This window comes from Typopeltis vanoorti, chromosome 24 (genome assembly GCF_054136105.1).
Source record: "Typopeltis vanoorti isolate ZY-2024b chromosome 24, IOZ_Tvanoo_1.0, whole genome shotgun sequence".
NCBI classification, from domain to species: Eukaryota; Metazoa; Arthropoda; class Arachnida; order Uropygi; family Thelyphonidae; genus Typopeltis; species Typopeltis vanoorti.
Genome location: NC_143572.1, coordinates 5,022,540 through 5,041,568, shown reverse-complemented (window position 1 = coordinate 5,041,568; position 19,029 = coordinate 5,022,540). Strand labels below are relative to the sequence as shown.

The following is a 19,029-nucleotide window of genomic DNA, read 5'->3' as shown; positions in this document are numbered from 1 at the left end:
GGATAATAAATTGTAATAATAAATATTTAGTTAACTGTTCAGCTAATTTAAAGGAGAGAGAGAGAAAGTCAGTAGCATCTACTATGGACTTGTGAATTTTTGGCAATCTTCATATCGAGGGGAGTGACTAAAAGCTTGAGTTTTTTTAAAAAACTTCAGAAGGTCAAGATGCAACATCATCAAATTCCTGATATGTACCCTCAAGGGGTGTACAGGATATGATAGTACTTCATGAAAAATTTACATCATTATAACTTACTATCTACAATTTTCCTCCAAATCAATTTCTTACCTATCAAGACTCCAATATTATAATATCTTATATTTCTATCTTCTAAGACACTTTTGACTGTATCAATCCACCTACATTTTGGATCTTCCTATGGGTCTTTTTCTTTCAAACCTGGCAGAGAACACTTGTTTTGCTAATCTTTCCTTTCCCATTCTGTTTAAGTGACCATACCACCTGTGATTAGCTCTGCTAACACATTCCTGGATGGTAACAATGTCAAGTTCTTTCCTAATATCCTCATTTTTAATATGATATTTCCATTGATGCCATCTGTTCACGCCCCTAATCTTTCTCAGGACTCTCGTGTCTGCGGTCTCTAGTCTTTGGTCAAGTGTTTTACTTCTGACTCAGATCCATAAGTTAAAACTGATTTGAACACCGTCTTGTATGCAGCTAATTTAGTGTTCCTACTAATTTCTCTCTTATTCCATATGAATTAATTCAGTTGACTTCCTGCCATGCCAGCTTTCTTGATTCTGTTGTATATTTCCATATTTAATTTACCATCTTCACTAAAAATCGTGCCTAAGTAGCTGATGCTTTACTTGTTCCACAGGTTTCCATTCACAATGCAGTTGACATTTTCAATGCTTCTGCCTATTTTCATTGTCTTTGTCTTGTTATTGCTGACCTTCATACCATATCTATTACAAGAGTTATTCAATTAAGTCAGGGAATCTTGCAGACTTGTAGCAGATTTATTTAGAAGTATAACATTGTCTGCATAAAGCAAAGTGCCGAGATTAACATCTTCAATTTTGATATCAGGATTAATTCCACTTTCCTTCATGATGTGATTCGTATAGATAATTATTAACAGATAGGATAATGTAAATCCTTGTCTCACACCAGATTTAATATTAAACCATCTTCCTGTACTTCCTTCATTTCTAACTGCTGACTTACAACTCAAATAAAGACTAAGTATTGCTTGATATAATGCCCAATTGACGCCATATAACAGTAGCGTATTGAATAGCTTCTTTCTTGGCACCTGGTCATATGCCTTTTCCAGATCTATAAAACTTAAATACAGATCTTTGTTGTATTCCCATGATTTCTCAACTATTTGTCGTAAAGTGAAGATCTGATCCTCACAGCCTTTATTTGGCCTAAATCCAGCTTGTTTTTCACCAAGATTCTCTTTCACAATCCTTCTCAACCGTTTCTCAAGTATACTTGCATAAATCTTAACAGGAACACTCGGTAGAGAAATCCCTCTGTAATTCTCACATACAGTTTTATTTCCATTTTTATTTATGGGTACTATGAGAGCTCTACTCCAATCATCTGGAATTCGTCCCTCTATCCAGCCTTCTGAACTGTGCAGCCACTGTAAGACTTTTTTACCTCCATACTTCAGCATTTCTGGTCGAATGTCATCTACTTCTGCTGCCTTTTCACATTTCAGACGTTTGATATCTTTTTCTACTCTTCAAGTATGGATATGTATTCCTGATTGTGTGCCTGGTCAGTGTTTTTTACCACTGTGCTATCACTGATTGTTTCATTTAACAATATTTTGAAGTAATTACTCCATACATCAAGGATATCTTTTTCTCCAGTGTTCATGTCACCTTTATCATCTCCAATTCCTTTTACAGCACTCTTTCCTCCATTTCTGAGCTTTCTCAACAACCTCTAGACTTTCTTGCCACCTTATTGATATTTATTTCCTATGTTTTCAGCTAGTTTTACAGTTTTTAACTTTCTTACATTTGTCTCTATATTCTCTAAGAGCACAAGCTGACTTATTTGTCAGGAACTTTTAATATGCTTTCTTCTTTTGATTCACTGCCTGTGACATCTTTTAGAAACCTTTTTTAAGTCTTTTTCTGAGACTTGGTGAGATCATAATCTAATGGTTTATAAGTGGTGAGGTCTTAGAGCAGTGCATTTATTTCTGATTATAATAACTGAAAATGATGACAAAGTGGCACCAACTTTGTAAGCTGTACTAATGATTGTGTTATGTCTGTGGAGTTTACATAGTGCATAGAGCTGGCTGTTTGGAGTGATTTCTTTTTTGCGACGATGTTTTTGATCTTAATGACATTGAGCCTGATGTTCAAAATTAAGAGCTAAGTTGTGCAATTTTCCTCCCCAAGTAAGGGTTGTATATCAGTAGCATTCCTGATCACTCTGCCTATCTTGGCATCATCAACAAAAAAAAAAAAAATCAATAGAGGTTTTTCCCAAATATGAGCAGAACCTTCTCATTAATATATGATAATAATGAACATTATCTGTTTAAAAATATCAAGACACCCATTTGTTGTAGTTGATATGATTTTTTACATCAAAACCATCACTCATACAGGTATAAAAGGAAGCACATGATATTTCATACTTCATGACAAACATTAACAATGAAATTGGCTCTACTGAAGATCTCACTGACTTTTGACACACTATCATAGGATTCCTGCTGCCTTTGCAACAACTCAGTTTCAGAAATTTCTGTCCTAATAAATTAAGTGATATTATTGTGAAGCAGAACCTATGAACAAAATCTACTTGTCAGCCTATATAAAATCCCAGCAGGACTCTTGAGTGCTGAAGCAAATATCACAAAAAATCTCCTGTCCTTAGTTTAAACACTTGCTACCAAGTTCTGTAATGGCTCTTCAAACAATTCCAGCACTGAAGAACATCTTTATCAGCAGCTGAAGAACATGCATTCCTGTTACTGTATAGCTGCACATAACCCTAACATCGAGGGCAACAGCAAGCATCGAGTGGTGTCTGCCTTTGGACTTGTGCAGTGGAAATGCATTCTCTGGAGTGATGTATCATTTTTCCCTATTTGTTAAGATGAGTGGGTTTGGCAGATGCCAAGAGAATGCTACCTGCTCAGATGTGTTGTACTAACTGAAGTTTGGAAGAGGCATCATGGTATGGGCTGTGAATCCCCCATCCCTTCCAGTTGCAGTGACAGAGAATCTTAACATTCTGTACAATGCTGTGCTTCCACCTTCATGGCAACAGTTTGTTGATGACCCTTTCCTGTATCAACATAATCATTCACACATCACAGTTTGTGCAGGAATGAGTTGATTGGATATTGAAAGACTTGTGATACACTAGGCTGCACAGAGCCCTGAACTCACCCTGTTGTACATCTATGGTATGAATTGGAATGCTGATTGTGAGCCATCAGTGACTAATGTCATTAATATTTTCCGGAAGGATGGAAGGAAATCTGCAACAAGTTATCAAAATCTAGTTGATAGCCTTCCCAGGAGATTGATGTCTGTTATATGACTAGCTCCATATCATTGCCTTTCATATTAGAGTGAGAGTTGCAATGCGCAACTCTTGTTTGGGTGTTTTTGATCAGATGGTTTATACACCACTACTTGTTACCTTAAATCTTGCAGATTCGTTCTCCATATGCTACTTTCTAACACCTGTGTATCAGTCACTCACTTATCCAAGTCAGTTTGTTACAATCCCATATTCTTTGGTTTATGCGGCAACCTTTCATGTGGTATACTAACAGTGCCTCAGCAAAGTCTCTTTATCCAACTCAGCCATAACATTATTATAAAATAACAGTAAATTGCATACTCTTCCTTTAGTAAATCCATGCTGTTCATTGCAAACTATAGCTTGTTTTTCAACCCATTTCTGTATACGAATTCTTATCTTCTTCCTCTGTGCGTTTTTCCCGCTTCCATTGGAAGGTCCGCGTGTTACATAGATATGTTTGTTAGTACAACTCCCAGCCGGCCTGCTGAGGCGTAAATGTATTTTTTTGACTGTAGCAGCGTGTGTTTATGGGATGAAAAACCCCAGATAAACTGGATAAAAAACCCTGCTGTCCACGCCCAAGACCCGCTAACTTGACTATGGCTGAGAAAGCTCCTTAAGCTCCTCACGTCGTTGACGGGAATCAAACCTAGGACACTCCTTCCCCAGGCATATGGTTGCAAAGCGCATAGCCACTAGGCTAACTGCACGGACATATGAATTCTTATTGACTTCTCTAAAATCATCACTACCTTCAGAGATACTGATAGATTGATAGTTACATATAATCCTTTGTGCTACTCACTTGCAGTGGGATTATGATATGTTCTTTCCATTCCTGTGTGGTCTTTCCAAGCTGAGATTCAAATTATACAAACATTCCATGGACTAACCAGTTTAGCTGAACATTCCTTTAGTACACGTACTGATATCCCATTTGTCCCTAATGCCTATTTCTTATCTGGGTTATGCAACAGTTCTAGAACTGCCTCATGCACTTCCTCAGCCTCTTTCAGTGTAGTAGTAGCATTGTGTGCCATGTTACATACATATGGTTGATAGATCTAGTGAATAGTCATTTGAACAGTGCATATGCTCTTTCTTTTACTTGGAGCATAACATTATTTTGGGTTGCCTTTAACTTGCATAGGCAACTTCTTTTCATAGTCTGACTTAGGTTTCACATTATCTTCTTATATAGATTTATTGCTTAATAAGGTTGCACCATCCATTTTATTCCCATCTTATTTGTTCTTCAAACTCAGGAATATATTCAGATACATTATTTATTCATGTTTTTTTTCATAGCTTCCCATTCAGTAATTGATACAATGAGACCGAACGAGTTTGTCATACTTTTCAGCTTTGTAATTCAACATATAATCTGTTTTTATTTGGAACATCTGTATACTTAATTGCTTACCAGGACAATACAGCCTGATCACTGTCACCAACTGCTGGCAGATCAGACACATCCCCTTCTGAGTCCCCCCTTCTGTTGCTATGCTGAAAGCTGACTCAAGTTGCTTCTCTCATATGCTGCTTGAGAAAGTTGTCTTGCAACAGCCCAATAAATTCTTATGAGTTTTGTCTGCTACCCAGTCAATGTTGGAATTATTTGTCAACCTTAGTTATTTGTTTAGTACCCATGCGGGTAATTGACGACACATTTCTTTGTTCTCCCAGCATTCCCAATTGCCACATCTGCAACAACACTCCATTTCACATTAGATAGCCTCACACTCCTACACAGAACATTAAAACATTTCAAATCGCGATCATTAATTTTAAAGTTTCTCCTTCAAAGTATGCAATTTTTTTATTTTTTTTTAAGCAATACTTTGCCAACTTTGTTTCTGCCACTGTCTGATTTTTGAGCTGGGGAGGGGGGGGGGAATTTCCAAATCACATTTCATTTAATAACCTTGCTGTTATTAAATCTGATTTTTCAAAATGTTTGTATTTAAGTGAAAATAATAAAATAACATTCTATTGTGCCAAATGTTGGCTGTAGAAGCTGCTGTATTAGACTTGCTTTTGGGGGCAGGGGACATGAGTAGGAGTGACATTCACTTTTCCTTGCTTGTGTTTCATCCAGTTGCTTTGTTTTTCATTGTAAAGGTGTGGCGTTCAAATTCCATCTGATATGAGAACTTAAATTTTTAAATTCAGATGCAGCTGCCTCTGATGTAGAGGATTTCTTTTTTTAAAAACAAATTAAACATTAAAGTAATAAATTTAATATATGCCTATAGCATTAGTCCAGTTCAACAATCCATGTAGGAATTCTCACTGCAGTTGGATTTTGCTCTTTCAATTTGTTCATCTTGTTTTACCTAGTTAACTGTTCATTAGTCATTTTCCATGGTTGACTCAGTTTTCTATTTCCGTACCATTGGGGAATAAAATATTGCCTGCAATGAATATTCTTCACGATGACTTTTTTTCCTTCTGATTTTTGTAGATTCTCATAACAGACCTTTAATGCTGTTTTATTTTGAGAAAATTTGGATTCTAATAAAAAAAAGATGACTAGGGAATATTCTTATTGGTAACTAGTGACTTCCCTCTTATAGTAATGATATCGCATTCTAATGAGGACTTGAAAGTATTGTTAAAGGTAGCGAAAGAAAACAGTGACAGAGTTAGAATGGTGAGTCTGTTGCCACGGTATGACAGAGAGGAGGGCCATAATCGCAAATGACATTATGCGCAGGTTATGCAGACGGTGTGGTGTGGAATGAGTTTGATGGGCGAAAGGACTTATACAGGATGAATGGCCTGCATTTGAATGGACTTGGTGTGTGGAGACTGGAAAAACTGTTGCTGAATGAAGTGAAAATGGATGTGCAGAACTAGGGAAACTAGAACTACCAAGGAGGAGGGGGGAGTGGATATGCGGACATCAGTGAGACAGTTGAGTGTAAGAATGCATATAATGTACCCCAGCCAGCACCAAGGACAAAAAATGGGAATGGGACATTTAGAATAACGCATCAAGATAGGGGTGGGATCACTGCATTTCATGCATACTAATGCCAGGAGTATTAGGAACAAGAAGGAAGAATTTTTGGCCTTGATTGGCTCTTCTTGGCCACAGGTTATTGGCATTTGTGAAACATGGCTGACGGAAGATGATATAGTTAGTGGGATAGAATGTGTAGGTTATAGTGTGTTTAGGAGGGACAGAGAGAATAAAATGGGGGGAGGGGTGTTATTGATGATAGCTGATGAACTGCAGCCAAGGAGAATTGAATTTGTATTGCAGGATAATGAAAGGAGCTAATTTGAGGCTATTTGGTGTGAGATTGAGATTGGCAGAATAAAATATACAGTTGAGTGCTGCTATAGACCAGGTGATGGAATAGATGATGGAGATGGTATGCATAAACAAATTGATGAAATGAATGGAAGGAGGGTAATTATTATGGGGGATTTCAACTATGGTAACATTGATTGGAAGGAGGAGAGGACACATGTGAGGAAGGAAATGGATTTTATTCAATTATTAAGGGATAACTATCTGAGACAGCATGTAATTGAAAATACTAGGGGTGCGAGAGTACTTGACCTGGTAATAGCATCTCAGAATTTGACTGTAATGAATATGACCATGTTGCCACCTATTGGTGAGAGTGATCATAAGGTCTTGACCTGGGAGGTGGCTAAAGTGTGGAATTTTCGATTAAGACAGGGTATATGTGGAATTACCGTGCTGGCAAGTATGACAAGCTTAGGAGATTGCTTGGATCAGTGCCATGGCATGTACAACTGCAAGGGCTGGACGTCGATAGAGCATGGGAAGTGGTCAAGGAGCATTTATAGGAGGTTATGGCTGATTGTATACCTAGGGTCCGAATAGTAAAACAAGTAGGGGTTAAATGGATGAATAACACCATTAAGATTGAGCTGCAAAAAAAGAAACGACTGTGGAGGGAATTTAAAGAAAGGGGTAACCTGCAGGCGCACGAATGGTATAAAGTGCAGGCCAGAAGGGTAACGAGTGTGGTAAAAAAAAAAAAGCAAAAGCGGATTATGAAAGGAAACTAGCTATGCAAGCAAAAGAGAATCCCAAACAGTGCTTTCAATATGCTGTAAGCAAGAAAAAAACTGTACACGGCAAAATGATTTTAAGGAATGACGATGGTAAGGAGGTCACTGAATCAGTCGATATAGTGGAGTTAATGAGCGCGCACTTTGCAAAAGTATATCATCCAAGTGGTGACATTGAAGAAATGAAGGAACCATTAGTTTATATGGGAATTGTGATGAATGAAGTGGAGGTGAATAGTCTATTACAGAACTTTAATGTGAATACATCTGTGGGATCGGATGATATACCGGCATGGGTCTTGCGTGAAGCGGCTAAGGAATTATCATTGCCCTTGACCATGTTGTTTCATCTGAGTCTCGGGTCTGGTTTAGTCCCGAAGGTGTGGAAAGAGAGGAAAATAGTTTCACTGCATAAAGGCGGATCTAAGACTATGGTTGCAAATTACCGACCAATCAGCATATCAGGAGTCGTTGTCAAGGTCTTGGAGAAAGTAGTCAAGGGAAAAATACCGGAATGGATTGACGAAAATGAGATACTGTACAGGGGACAGCATGGCCTTGTGAAGGGTAGATCATGCCTCAGTAACTTGCTCAAGTTTTATAACAAGGTGACGGCTGAAGTGGATAAGGGTAATGGGTTTACAGTGATACTGCTGGACCTGGCAAAGGCATTTGACAGGATACCACATGGAATTCTAATCCATAAACTACAACATATGGGAATGGATATAGGGTTGGTGAGATGGATAGGTGGGCGGTTGATGGAGAGATATCAAAGAGTATTTTATTCAGGAGTAGAGTCCAAATGACTAGTGTTGTGCCACAGGGTTCTGTTCTTGGACCACTGCTATTTAATTTGTTCATTAATGATATAGGGAAGGATCTAAGTGGAACAGTTCATTTGTTCACTGATGATGCAAAGTTGGGTAGGGCGATAGTGAATGCAGAAGTAGTCAAAATCTTGAGGACGACTTGGATAGATTGGAGTTCTGGGCTAAGGAGAATGGATGTCAATTTAATGTGACAAAACGTAAGGTTATACATTTTGGGGTGAAAAGATTAGCAGCAGTATACCACATTGGTGGAACTGTACTCCATGAGATTGATGAGGCCAGCGACTTGGGAGTGTTGGTGGACAGGGAATTGAAGTTTAGGGGGCACATTGCAAAAGTGGCTAAATCAGCTCATCAACTCACTTGGTTGTTGAAAAATACCTTGACAAGCAGAGACAAGCAAGTTATTGTACTTCTGTACCAAGCCTTGATAAGACCTCATCTCAACTACTGTGCCCAGATTTGGTCACCTCGGTTCCTTCTTGATGGGGAGGAGGTGGAGAGGATCCAGAGGCGAGTGACTAAGATGATAGCAGGTCTATGGAATGAACCATATGAGAACAGGTTGAAGATTTGTGGGTTGCAGAAACTAGTTGATAGGTGGAAAAGGGGAGATATGATTGAGACATTCAAATTGCTAAAGGGATTCTATAGAATTAATTCAGAGGATATTTTTGAGATCAGGACTGGTGATGGGAGAACTAGGGGATACCTATGGAAGCTGGGCAAGAGTGTGGTTAGCAGAGGTCTTAGAGCTGGATTCTTTACTTTTAGAGTGGTAAATGAGTGGAATAAGCTGCCAGAGTCTGTTTTGGGTGCTATGGCGATGAGCGAGTTCAAGGCAAGGTGTGATAGATACTTAGGGCCTCCCTCGATGAGTCTAAGGACTCCCTGGAGTCGCCCGAAATAATTTTAAATGGAAAGAATTATATACAACTCGTAGATTTAATGGAAATAATTTATAATTAACCTGTGAAATAGTTCACAGGTTAAATTCTAGTTAACGATTTGATGTTTCTTACACCCCGGGGATACAATGTAAAGACTAGTATGCACTCATGTAACCCGAAATACAAATGATTACACTTCAGCCCTTGGAAGGATGCTGTCTGGATTTTTAGTTGGTAGCCTCAGTGGTTGGGTAGAAATCCATAAAGCTGCAGTTTCTCATATTTTTATACAGCCATATTTATTTAGGTTAAGGTAATTTTTTAAGTGCATTTGCAGACTAGCAATTTTTACTGCAGATTACAACAATTAGCATCTTATAAGAATGTGTGAGTGTGTGCGCGGTAATAGAATCAAAGGGGGCATAGGAATGGTGTTTCATCATTTCACATGCTAGTTGAAACATGAAAGATGTTTTCCATTATATGCAGTTGCTGTTTAAAACTACCCTAACCTTAATAAAATATGAATCTGTGAAACTCAAATGGAAAACTAATTTTAATGCCTTCTGCTCAACAACTAAGAGCAGAAACCATAAAGGGTACCCCTAGAACTTCAGTAATTATGCTGCTTCCTTGCATGTTTCTGTATTACCTTGTACTTCTGATCTTGGTGTGAGAGGAAAAAAATTATAATCAATTTCATTAATTACAATCAATGCTTAATGATAACGTGCAGTTTAATTTACATCATATCTCACATTTAAATGTCGTTGAGAACTTCTTATGCAGTTTAATGACATTAAGTTGCAAAATTGTTTTATAGCATTAAGCTTGCACACATGCTTTAACTCTTACCTGTTAGACAAAACGTATGACATTGAACTTATATTGAATTGTTTCTATTTTGCACGTTATTCTTATTCTAAAATTAGATTCTGTAGACTGCATATTTGAATATTAATTCTGCCAATTATGACGTGAAAAGAAAAAGTAATACCAATTTTTTATTTACAGGTTTTTCAAAGTGTATCATTAGATGCAGGTAATGAAAAGAACAGTAAGTTTTCTGTTACTTTAAAATTTTTCAAGTTGATTTTTTTTCTTTTTCTTTTTTTTTTTGGAAATCTAAAATATTTTGGTTTTTTTTTCTTTGACTAGCAGTATTAATTTAGCAAACTGAAGTGTATTGTAGGTCCAGTTTCACGCATGTATAGGCACAATAGGTAGCGTGCCTATACATGTACAAGCACGTTGCTTTGAATACAAGCGCAGTCAAGTCAATAACATGTGCACATTGGTTGGAAAGATCCGAGTTTGAATCCTGTATTGGATGCAAGGAGCATTTTGTAATGTTTCCAAATGAATGTGAGCTAACTCATCTCATAAGTTGTGAAATCGGTTGGTTGATTTGGATTTATGGTTGAAGAAACTGGGGTTATGAGGCTAATATATTATTATTATTATTATTCGTGACACCTCCAAGGAGTCCAAAGACTCATCGCGGGAGGACACCTACAACTGTCTCAACCACTACACTGAACCTCTACTACGAATCATCTCCATCAACGCCATTTACTGCCCACCTCCACCACTACCACAGCTAGTATTTTTTGTTTGTAAATTGCATGTGTTCTGAAGGGCCAATTTGTTTGTATGCGGAATGAAAAACCAGAGTTTCCAGGAGAAAAACCCTGCTACCTCCGTATGAGATCGGCTAACTCGCCTTCGATTGAAATCGTCCAGATAAAGATTCCTCCCGTCGCGACGAGAATTGAACTTAGGCCTATTCCAATCAAAGGACACAATGCATCGTCGTTCTTCCAGTTGCGCTACGGTGGTGCTTACGTCTGTTATTATGTCTGTTAATTGCATGAGTTCTAACAAGGTGCCAGAGTTCTTCCCCTCAAAACTGTTTGTCAAAATTGATACCAGTTTTCTACCTGTAGAGAGAGAGGAAAGGGCTTATTACTGATTACATCCTGATAAATAATTTTTCACTCTTTTGGTGTTAAAATTTAATGAGGAAAAATTATTATAAAATAGAGCTGGGTATTTAAGGATTAAGGCTAGATAACTGAAAGAATGGGGAAAAAAAGTACTTTGGAATTGTGACCTATTGTCCATTCCTCAGTTGGTATCTGGATACCAAACAAGCAAATGAGAGTGGGCTGGTAACTTGTGAGTTTGCTGACTTAAGATGTATTTTATATTGCTGAAATGAAAGGATGTATTATGGTGGAATAACATAATGAAAAATTATGCTTGCTGCGTGACATGGTGGCATTACTATCCTGTGTATCAAGCCAGGCTATTTGGCTGAGTGCGTAGCATACTTGTATGGAGTCTCCAGTGAACATGCTGTAGATTTGAATTCCACAGTGGCATGGATGTCTGTGAAAGTCCAGTGTTACCTGTCTAAAATGAAAATGTTTCTTTGTCTTCACAAAAGACAACCACTTGCTGCATGAAGAACATGCCTTCTGGGGAGATTTTAGTAGGGATATGCTGAAGTATGATTTGTACAAATAAATGAATATTATATTTAATTTGCAATTCATTAGAAAAATTCTAATGGAATTTTACAAAAAGTTCTGAGGAAAAAACTTTTTTTTTTTTTTCATAATCAAATCCTGATATGTACCCACACGGAGTGCAAAGGATATGATCCTATTTTTTTAATAAATGAAAATTAAAATAAAATTTTGCTTTCCATAAGTTTAATAAACTGGTCATTTTAATTTTATAAGGAGCATTTATTAAAACTGAATAGAACATAAAAATCAGGAAAAAAAATGTATTTCCTTAAATAACAATAAAAACATTAATAAAACTTAAATTTTTTTCAATTGTTAAATATAGAGAATAATTATGGATTTACTAATCAAAAGGAAGTTATGATCCATTTTGATGGTGGAAAAGCATTTTTCAGTGATTTTTGGAAGACCTGATTTCTTTAATTATTTCAAGTTTCTGAAAAAATCTTGCTGAATGTGCTGATAGCTGGTGCCAAAAGAAATTTTATTGCTATTTCGTTCAAAATGGGCAACCTGATTTTCATTTCTTGCCACTATGCTAATAAATCAAGTTCTTCCTAATCTTAATAGTAGTTTAACAATGAGATGATTGTTTTAATCTTTTTTTTTTTTTTTTTTTTTCACCTAGGTTAGCTTTTGACTTGTAGCAATATAGCAGTATGTATGCTGCCATGATTTACTAGATTTTGTTTTCATCATTATGATTTCCAACAATCCCTATCCCCTTCACTTTTTTTATAAAGGATTGTTATAAACTTTTTTTTTCAGAATCTGATTTCACATTAATTAGAACACTTTCAGGCACTACTTTGTCTGACTTGAAAAGTGCTAGCTTAAAATCCTAGAATTGTTGAAATAAATTTTCTTCTTGGAGAAATTTTTTCGTTGTTCCCATTTCTGAAAAAGTGTTCCTTGATCTTTACATAAACATTTTAGTCATAATAGTTTTGGAGCACTTCTGAAATTAAAGCAACATTCAGACTCATGGTAAAGACCACTGATTTGAGCTTAATGTGTTTATATTGTTGTAGATCATGTAGACATTTCATGCTCAATTATTCTTGTATTTGTCATGGCATATTAAAATTAGTCCCACCTGTAGGTATATCTTGAACTAATTTTATGCAGCTGAAATTTAATTTGGTTTGAATATCTTAATTTCAAGCATGCTGGTGATGGAATGGTTAAAATGTCCAATTTTTCTAAATCTGATATTAGTATGTGTATTAATGGTGCCAGTTATTGCTAACTGCAGTGTATAAGTAAAATATTGAACATTTGTAATTTCCACATCATTACTCTCTAACTGTGGTCACATCAGGTACCAGATAATCACTTTCCCGTGGGGGTGGAACACAACAAATTGCTTTGCTCTGCTAGTGGTACATCTGGTAGGCATGCGATTTTCAAAGCAAGCAAAGCTACTGCTACTGTATTTACTCAAATATAACTTGCCCTCATGTATAACTTGCACCCCTGATTTTACTTTGATTAAAAAAAAAAAAAAAAAAATTAAGTTTCGCATATACATCGCATATGAGAAAAAGTTTAAACACGTTTACGTCAGGGCAATAATAATTCGTTCTCCCACAGTAAACAACACACCTTCCCCAACAGCCACTATATTGCAGATGCAAGATAAGCAAGTACTTTTATTGTATCACTGAATAAGGTACAGAAAAATTTGCAGTCTAATATATTTCTCAACAAATAGTGCAATTAGAGACAACTGGGATTAAAATGGCACTAACTAATGAATCACATGTCCCCTCCCTATACAGAGTCTATATTGAGTCTATACAGAAACTATGCTGTATAGATTCAATTAAACCATTTGTTGCACTGACAAACACAGTATAACTAAAAATTATTGTCCAGTTTTTGAAATTTTCGATGTCATTAAGACATCACAAAAGCAGAAGCGGCACACAAATAGCCAGCAATAAAATTAAACCAGGGGTTGAAACTTTGTGTGAGTTAGCCCGGTAATGAGAAGTTCCGTTGGAACGATAATTGGAAAAACACCATCCCATTGTGAATGTGTTAAAACTAAGAAATATATAATGAATGTTGTTATGGCAGTTTCAGATATGGAATTCAGTTCATGAGAATTAGCATTTCAACTCAACTGTTGGCTTGCCTTTGTTGTTTGGTAGCACAATCTTTTGTTAATATCGCACAAATCATATGCACATCTTCATAGCTGCTCTATCTCTACTGGCCTACCATTGCTGTCTGTTAAATGTAAATTACTGTCTTGTAAATTACTGGTAATTTTTGTTTGAAATAATGGGAAAGAAGATGATGCTATTTGGGTAAATGACTGATGATGCACACAAGGAAACTGCTCTTGAGGCAGAAATAGTGATAGCGAATAGGAGATTCTTGTTAAATCATCCCCATTTTCAGTTTTTTTCCTGAAAACTTTAGTTTCTGAAAATCCTGGCATATATCTCGCACCACGATTTTTCAGCTTTAATTTTTGGGGAAAAAGTGAGAGTTATATTTGATTAAATACTATATAGAAGGGGGAAAATTTTTTTGGTTTCAGGATGTGTAAGCAACAGATTTTGGTTGATGTGTTTAAACTTAAATGGTGTATTTCAACCTGCATTATTAATTGTATACTGCCAAACTTTCAAAATGCTGCAATGAAACTGTGTGACAAATGATTCCTCCCCTCTCTCCTCAGCCACCACCAGGCACAAACAAAAAGTAGAATATTTACTTTTAGCAGGAAATAGAGTAGAATATCCTAAAAACCTGCTTCAAAATTATGGATTAATGAAATATTTTCTAACAATTTTCAATGATCTCACATTTATTCTTTAAAATAAAATACTAGTTTTCAGAGTCTATTGCCAAGGAACTTAAGAATAACTTATTCACTGGTGATAATTTCTTGTTCTCATTCCACAGCACATCTACTAGCCAGCCTTTGTTCGCTTTTGGCCACGAGCCATTGAGAGGTTTCGAGAAACTCAGTCATTTGATGTTTGCCTTGATGTTTCTGGGACATTTGGTCAGGTCTAATATCATGGCCTTGCCCAAGCATCCATCTTATGGTATTCTATTCCTCCTTCCCTTTGTGAATGGATTACCGGCTTCCTTATCAGTTGTTCATTGCAGGTCATAGCAGATGGTTTCTTTTTGTCAGATTTTTCTGTCAATGCTGATGTACCTTAGTTTTGTGCTTTCAACTGCATTCTTCTTATGCATCAGTGATGTCTCTCTCAGATCATTTTCAAAATTTGCTGGTGCTCAGGTTATTCACACTTCAAGATCTTTTATTTAGTCATTTCATTAAACACTTTGCCATCTCTTTGCCATTCTCAGGTGGGGTAGGGATAGCTTGGTGAATTTTGGTGCCATCAATGCAATCCTGTCTCATTTCTTGGAAGAATGGCCATGCTTCACTCTCCTTCATTTTTGACAATATTCTGCTTGTCAACCAGGCTCTGTGTCATGTACCTGTTCATGGTGGAGAAACCTCCCAGTGATGGTATTGACTCTTGTCATTCTTCCTCCTTTTCTTTGCTTTTCTTCGTGCTCTATTTCTCCTGAGTAATTTTTACTATCCTATTTTTCAGACTACATCACTGAGATCCAATGCCTTGCCACTGTTTACCGTGCAGTGCAACCCATGGACATCTGTAAAGGAGGATCATGTAGTATTGGAATTTTTTGGCTTTGGCAAGACAGGTGCTCCTGGATTGCCTGGCTAGGATCAATTGGCTGGTGGGCTTGCCTGTTAAGGGTCAAGGGTGTTGCAGTAAGTCTCCTTCTCCATGGTCTGGGGACAGGGCACAAGGTTGCTGTGGTGCTTGTATGGCATTTTGGGGTCACTCTGGTGTTCCACTCCTAAGTGCAGTCATTGCCAGAGAGTGGGCATCCATGGTGGGTGGGGAGCTATGGCTCTGAACCAAAAACCACTCAAGTATGAATCCTTCAGCCTCATTCATTTCAGGGAAGAAAGTTAGCCACCACCACATCTGCTCTGAGATCCTGTTATGCTGAGAATATAAAAGTAAAGAAAATGTCAACAGCAACTCACTCATGTCTATTCCACCATGTGAGATGTCAAGGTCAAAAACAATCCTGGATCCAATTTACATCATCGATTAATCAAACAATGAGTGCAAAACCTGTTTTGGATAAAATCCAGAAGATGAAAGGTAGATACAGAATGCACCAGTTGTAAATAAATAACTTATAACTTATAAATTTATAACTTTTTTGCACATATTTACAATGGGAAACAATGATGGCAATCTAATGAATGTCCTATTTTCTGCGACTTTTGCAAATTGTGTCATGAAAAGGACACTTTTCGACACGTAAACATTGCATCACATTCGCATTAATAGCCTGATTCCATATTCCGGGTGTGCTAGGTGTACAGTGCATCACATTCGCATTAATAGCCTGTGTGTGTGTGTTCAAAATACGTACAGAGCCCATTGATCAGATGTACAGATTGTGTATTTCAGTGGGTCAAATTTCAGTGGTTTTAAACAGCCAAGAAGGCAAGGCAGGGTGTGGATTGAGACAACACCTAGAAATCGGTGACTGTTGATTGGTTATTGTTTCAACTAATCCAGCTGAATGTTGTCATTTGTCATGAGTTGCTGTTTTTCTTTTCTGAGTTTCATCTGTTTTGCATGCATGAAGTGTGATTTGATGTGGTATATAATATAGACATGTTTTTAATGTATAATTTTCCATAAATTTATAACTTTTTTGCATATTTGCAATGGGAAACAATGTTGTCAATCTAATGAATGTCCTGTTTTCTGCCGGAACTTTTGCAGATTGTATGGCTGTGATCGAAGGAGATAAGCCCCCTCATCCTCTTCCAAATTTACTGATCAAGCACAAAGATGCACAAACTGAATGTGTGAGACAATGTAATGCAGTAGAATGGTTAAATGGATGTGAAGTGCAGTCAAGACTTTTTTGTTGGCCTTGTTTATTATTGTTCACAGAGAAAGGCATTTGGAATAAGCATGGATATTCCGACCTTTAATAACAGTAGTACAAACACGAGCGCTCCAAATCACATGTTCAGTCACTTTTAAATACTTAAGATGTTTGGAAACAAAGAATTGACACTCATTGACCAACAAAGAAAAATTGAAGTTACCAGTCATAATGAACAGGTAAAGAAAAACAGAGACATTTTTAAAAAGATTAATTGATGCTGTTTGTTATTTGGCTAAGCAAGAGCTTCCTTTGAGAGGTCGTAATGAGTCTGAAGATTCAGCTAACCAAGGAAACTATATATAATTTTTAAATGAGTTCCGTGAGTATGATCCTCTTTTAGACAGTCATTTTTATTATTATTTGTCCAAAGACTCATCGAGGGAGAGCATGTACTCTGCAACTCTGCTTCCACCAACTGATCCCAACTACACCAATGCCATCTACCGCCGACCACCATCATTAGTATTTCCACAGACCATCACAAACATCCATGCCCACGCGTGGATTCAAATCCGCAGCCTCTTGACTGGAGAGCGGACATGCTAACTGCTCGGCCAGCCAGGCTGGCATTTAAAGGATTGAACTGTATTTCAAGGGACGTCTTTGACAGTTCAAAATGATATCCTTAGCACTATATCTGATGTGGTTAAAGACGTTATATGGCATGTTAGTTGCACTTCTTTTCGGTAAAATTTTATTTCTAAAATTAGTGTTTAAGTGTCTGGATTGAATATCGCAAATTCAATTCAAACTGAATTCAAGTTATATTCATTTTGCTTTTCATAAATTGGGTGCTTTCTGTGTCCAATGCTGTATTATAAACAAAGCTGTTATACATTTCTGGAACTAAAAATTTGAAAGCAGATGTTAGGACAAATATGTTTAGCTAGCTGTTATGTTTACTGCTACAATAAAAATGTTCTGTTTGCATGCTGAATGCATGCAAACAGAACAGAAAAACACCCCAGGAGGGGAGTGCTTTTCCATTACGTGTGTCGTTCAAGTTGTCTCTAATTACTCTAATTGTTCCTAAATACAGTACACAGATGTTAAATGAAGCTACTTGTTTTTCTTGCTTTGCAGTATAGCACCTGTTGAGGGGAGTGCTTTTCCATTACGTGTGTCGTTCAAGTTGTCTCTAATTACTCTAATTGTTCCTAAATACAGTACACAGATGGTAAATGAAGCTACTTGTTTTTCTTGCTTTGCAGTATAGCACCTGTTGAGGCTGGAAAGTATTTTAACAGTATGGGAACATTTTTATTCTAGTCTTCGGAAACAAGACGTAAGATTTATCTATTCCTGAATAAAAATGAATACTTGTGTATTATGAGAAGTTGTTGATCTACAGCAAAATACTAGCATGTGTGAGATAAAAATAAATGAAACTAATAAATGTAGGATTGCCAAAAGTGGATGATTCCAATAATGATCGGATATTATGTATCCTATTATTGTGTAGAATGTATACTGAGTCTCCGTAACAAAAAAAATTCTTAGAAAACAAAGTTAAATCTAAGCCGGAGAAATACACATGCACAACAAATTTTAAAAGATGATTTGTTGCTCCATCAAGCCACATGTATTCCTGCCACACTTAAATGAATCACCTGATCAACATTATTAGTTCATTGGATTATCCTCTCCCTGTAATTTTAACTGAACTACTAAATGTATTAGTGGCTGTTTATTATTGGTTAGTTATTTATACTTTGCAAACAAATCTCTTTCCCTCTCCTCATAGTTTGTTTATACTTTATAGGATCGTATGCTATTCGCCCTGCCCATTAACTTATAGGACATATCACAAATGTTAATTATTAATAATTCATTTGCCATTAATGTATTTATGCACACATTTATTCTTTCCTTTACATTTCCCATTTTCACATGGTTTATAAATGATGGTTCACATATTTCCACCTTTGAGTAATTCAAATATAACAACCAAATAGAGCATTTCCCTTTATTGTTTTCTAATATACCTTAAAACAAACAGTTTTCCCCACTCTCTGTAATTTGGTTACAATTAATTGATAAAGTATTCAATTTTCCTACAGTTAATTGAATTGGACTGATTAAGATGAGTACTGATGCGCTGTACACTCGTGAAACTTTCATACATCAATAAAAATGCAATCGTGTAGTCAAATTGATGTGAATTTTTTAGCACGGGTTGCATATGCACACAA

The 19,029-nt window shown here is 36.6% G+C and overlaps 1 protein-coding gene across 5 annotated transcripts in view; it reads left to right on the top strand.

The window, feature by feature from the left end:
* LOC150092901 (uncharacterized) overlaps nt 1–19,029 on the top strand; it is a 143,068-nt gene that overhangs the window by 12,283 nt on the left and 111,756 nt on the right. For 3 of the 5 annotated variants that reach the window (XM_090414042.1, XM_090414041.1, XM_090414044.1), the window contains one exon: nt 10,335–10,362. In XM_090414042.1, coding sequence (XP_090270168.1) covers nt 10,335–10,362 — 28 coding nt within the window. Of the gene's footprint in view, nt 1–10,334; nt 10,378–19,029 lie in introns of all 5 variants that reach the window. The other 2 variants (XM_090414039.1, XM_090414043.1) reach the window with 1 other exon arrangement.